General features: G+C 47.0%; 1 protein-coding gene across 6 annotated transcripts in view; it reads left to right on the forward strand.

The window, feature by feature from the left end:
• Positions 1-4,342, forward strand: part of DLG3 (discs, large homolog 3 (Drosophila)) — a 58,068-nt gene that overhangs the window by 46,671 nt on the left and 7,055 nt on the right. For 4 of the 6 annotated variants that reach the window (XM_005882852.2, XM_014530506.1, XM_005882853.2 and 1 more), the window contains 3 exons: positions 1,047-1,223; positions 1,466-1,541; positions 2,328-2,427. In XM_005882852.2, coding sequence (XP_005882914.2) covers positions 1,047-1,223; positions 1,466-1,541; positions 2,328-2,427 — 353 coding nt within the window. The remainder of the gene's footprint in view (positions 1-1,046; positions 1,224-1,465; positions 1,542-2,327; positions 2,428-4,342) is intronic. The other 2 variants (XM_005882851.2, XM_014530508.1) reach the window with 1 other exon arrangement.

Consider the following 4,342-nt stretch of genomic DNA (forward strand, 5'->3'; position numbering starts at 1 on the left):
ATCTGCCCTGCTCTGTGCATGACAGGGGGCGGTGCCCCAACTCCCCAATCGGCCCTGCTCTGAGCCTGACCAGGGGCTGCACCTAGGGATTGGGCCTGCCCTCTGCCACCCAGGAGCAGGCCTAAGCCAGCAGGTCGTTATCTCCCGAGGGGTCCCAGACTGCGCGAGGGCACAGGCCAGGCTGAGGAACCCCCCTTCCCCTCCAAGTGCACAAATTTTTGTGCACCGGGCCTCTAGTATGTATATATCAGACAGAGAGACAGACTGAACTAGGAGACTTCTTAGGGTCCCTTTCAACTTTATCATCATGTGGGTCAACATCAGCCTTAACTTTTTCCTTGGCTGCCCCAGGAAACAGGGCCCTTTTCTCGTTTGTGTTTCTACAGCATCGAATACCATTCTATACCATTCATTGTTTGGGGTTGTAGTTAACATTTTTATGTCCTATCTTCAACTGCTTTTTGAGGATACATTTGTAAATAGAGAAAGCCCATTGTTAGAGCTAATTTGTTTCCCTAGGACAGTGATGGCGAACCTTTTGAGCTCGGCGTGTCAGCATTTTGAAAAACCCTAACTTAACTCTGGTGCTGTGTCACATATAGAAATTTTTTGATATTTGCAACCATAGTAAAACAAAGATTTATATTTTTGATATTTATTTTATATATTTAAATGCCATTTAACAAAGAAAAATCAACCAAAAAAATTAGTTCGTGTGTCACCTCTGACACGCGTGTCATAGGTTCGCCATCACTGCCCTAGGATGTGGGTGAGGGAGAGGTCTATTGAGTGTCTTCTTGTGTCTAGAAGCTGGGAAGAGATGGGAGTCAGAAAGATTGTCCCTTGATGGGGAATAAAATGTTTGTTTGAGAACCTGGCACATATTAATGTCGGGCTGACAGAAAATAATTTTTTCTGGGCTACTGTGAGGCTGTTGGATCTGCGCTGACCCTGTGGGTTGGCCTTTCAGTGCCATCCTTTCAGAGTGTCGGCTACTTGGCATTGAGGGTTACAATGATCACTTCATCTTCCACTGTGCGTTTCAGGGCCCTGTTTGATTATGACCGGACACGGGACAGTTGCCTGCCAAGCCAGGGGCTCAGCTTCTCCTATGGTGACATTCTGCATGTTATTAATGCCTCTGATGATGAGTGGTGGCAGGCAAGACTGGTGACCCCACATGGAGAAAGCGAGCAAATCGGTGTGATCCCCAGTAAGAAGAGGTGAGTTGTCATGATCACAGAGAGGCCTTCCTCATCCTCTCCTTGGTACTGATTTCTTTTTTGCTGATTATACTGTAAGTTGCTTGCAGGGGGTTTGCTTCATTATTCCTTTTTGGTAGAGAGTTGGTACTCAGGACATGGTTATGACTCAATGAACCAAAAGGTGGCTGCTGTGTCCATTGCAATCCACTGCTGAGACTATGCACTGGCAGTAATAGGACTTGTTTCTGTTTCCAAAACAGGGTGGAAAAGAAAGAAAGAGCTCGATTGAAAACCGTGAAGTTCCATGCCAGGACAGGCATGATTGAGTCTAATAGGGTAAGTGGGGAACCCCAAGGGAGTCAGCCAATATGTGAAGAAGAGTAAGAAGCTTGGAGTCTGTGTGGTGGATAAGAGAACTGGGGACAACAAAACAATCCCTTTTTGTCAGGGGCTGGCTCTGTCCTATCAGCATACTGACTGCTTTTCTGAGAACAGAGAGAGGGCCCTCAAACTCCCCAGCCCGTGTGTGTGCTCCTTTTCCCGGGGAACTGGTTCTTGATGTGGTGGAGTCGGAGTGTCGGCAAGGCTGACTGGCTTGGGGCACATGAAACAACTGTGGGTGTCTCCCTGGCTGCAGACACTGTTGGAGCTGTGGGGACCCTGAACAGAATCTTGCCTCATCATCTAGCCAGGGAGGCAGCCCCACAGCTCTGACTGCCCTTCAGACCAAATGAGGATCGAGGGCTCTTTCCATTCACTCCTGTTCTTCTATGAGCTTCACAGGCCAAAGAAGTTCCGATGGTAGCAGTAGAGGGAAGTTATCAGTAGCATCTTAGGGCATGTGTCCAGGTGGCTACAGTGACCTTTGTGCTTTAGGAAGTACCAGTGAGTGCTGTGAGTCTGGATTAGGTAGAAACGTCTAACATCCCTACAACATTTTCCTGTAAACATAATTTTCCTCTTACATCAACTTTCATTTAATCTCATAGACTCCATTTGTGAAAAATGGTCTTTTATTTAGCTCACCATTGTCTCCATTTTAGTTTTTCTTGCATGCTTTAAAATCCATTGTTTTGTTTTTCTTCTTCTGTCCTTCCCCTCCATCTTCATGTTCTTTCACAGTCGATCAAAACGAAACGTAAAAAGAGTTTCCGCCTCTCTCGAAAGTTCCCATTTTACAAGAGCAAAGAAAACATGGCCCAGGAGAGCAGCATACAGGAACGTAAGTAGCAGCAGGGTACAGAGAGCAGCTGGCGTGCAGCCCCGCCCTCTTTCTCATTTGCACCTCCCCTTGTGAGAGGACTGGGAACGTGTGTGTGCTGGCGTGTCCATGTGTGCATGCGTGTGCATGTGTACCTGCTTGTTGGCAGAGTCAGGGTAGCAGTTGGTCTGCACAGGGAGACATTGGGTCTTTTTGTCCAGCTCGTCACTCTAAAGGAATGTTGGAGGCTCTGAGTAGAACTGGTTCCGGGGCTGGCCTCCTAGAAAGTCCTGGTGCTGGTATTGGGAGTGCCAGGCTGAGCTCTGCTGTGGTGGTGATGAGCAGTTCTCAGCCACAATGCCAGCTTTGGAAAACTGGATTTTCAAGAGAACCAGGTCTAGGGACTCAGTGTTGCTCTCCTGGCTTCCTCCTCTTGTGTTTTCTTTCCCTTAACTTCACTTACCTATGTCAAGAGAAGAGCCTTTTCTTCGCTGGACACCTGGAATTGGGCCTACTTCTTGAATCACACACATGTGCATTCACACACAGGATGTCCACGTGGCTCTAACAAACCCATATTGTCCCAGAGTGATTACAGAGCCAGCTTTCAGAATAAAAACCTTCCTGAAGGAATTGACATGGAAGGGGGACTACTCAGCATTGTCCAAATAAATATTTATTGAAAAATATGAAGCTGCTTTGGTAGAAAAGACCATATAGCTGAGCTAAATGAACTTTAATAAAAATTTTCACGTGAGGATATGTGTTGTTGTTGTTGTTGTTTAATTTCTAGAGAGAGAGGGAGGGAGGGAGAGAGAAAGAGAAACCTTGATGTGAGAGACAAACATTGATAGGTTTCCTGCACGTGCCTCAACCAGGGATTGAGCCCACACCCTTTTGGTGTAAAGGATGACGTTCCAACCAACTGAGCCACCTGGCCAGGGCTAACTGAACTTTTTATGAACCAGTTTAATCCTGAGAATATTCATATTCTGACATATGCCTTAGAAATTAACTGTTCTGACCTGTCAGGCTAGTGAAATATTTCTCATGTGGTTCATGGTGAATTATAAACCTCTCTTCTGCCTCACAAGGAGGGGTCTTGGGGTCCTGGGCTATTGGGACTGGCTAGTTCAGATAGGGAATGCCCTTTTTCTAGGCCATCCTGATTCATGGTCATGGTATATGTAGGTCATTGACATCTAGGGTAGTTGCTAGGAAAGGCAAGGACACCTTCATCCAGATGAAGGGTATGGCTCACAATCCCAGGGAGCTCAGTAAGAGCACTAGGTATAGTTGGTTCTGCTTGTGAGCAGTAGGAGATGGTCACCACAGTTCACCAGATGAGTCCCAGAACCTCTGCATTGAGCCTGGAGGGGTGCACTGTTGAGTGGCCCAGCTGACGGGTAGTTTACCTGTTGGGTAAGAGATGAAGCTGCCTAGTGCTTATCCTCTGAAAGCTGAGCTCAACCCCCATGGTCTACACAACTCAGGTCAGCTTTGAAGGCCACTCAGACTGCATGAAGCTTTCCCTGAAGGCTTTGGGCAGAGGGAATCAGTATGGGGGAAAGCTCCTTGGGATGATGACAATTCTGCCTGCCTACCTGCCAAACATAGGTGTTTGCTCTTCATGCACTACAGAGGGAAATGGTGATTTCAGGGGCAAAGCAGAGACCTGACTATAAAGACAAATTTAGTTAAGGCATGTGCTCCAAGCCTTGAAATGTCACCTGCCCTGTTGGCCTGTAGGCTGTAGACCACCTGAGATAGTCCCCTCCAAGTCCCTCTAGCAGCAAATGAAGTCCAGGTATCTTATTTGACCTGGGACGTTCTTTCTATAGCAAAGTTCTTAACCTCACTATAGCTATAGGTCTTCATAGTGTTTCATACTTCTGTCACTAATGCTCACCTGGCTCTGTATTCTTCCTTCCCGTCT

This window comes from Myotis brandtii, unplaced genomic scaffold, assembly GCF_000412655.1.
Source record: "Myotis brandtii unplaced genomic scaffold, ASM41265v1 scaffold741, whole genome shotgun sequence".
Lineage (NCBI taxonomy): Eukaryota > Metazoa > Chordata > Mammalia > Chiroptera > Vespertilionidae > Myotis > Myotis brandtii.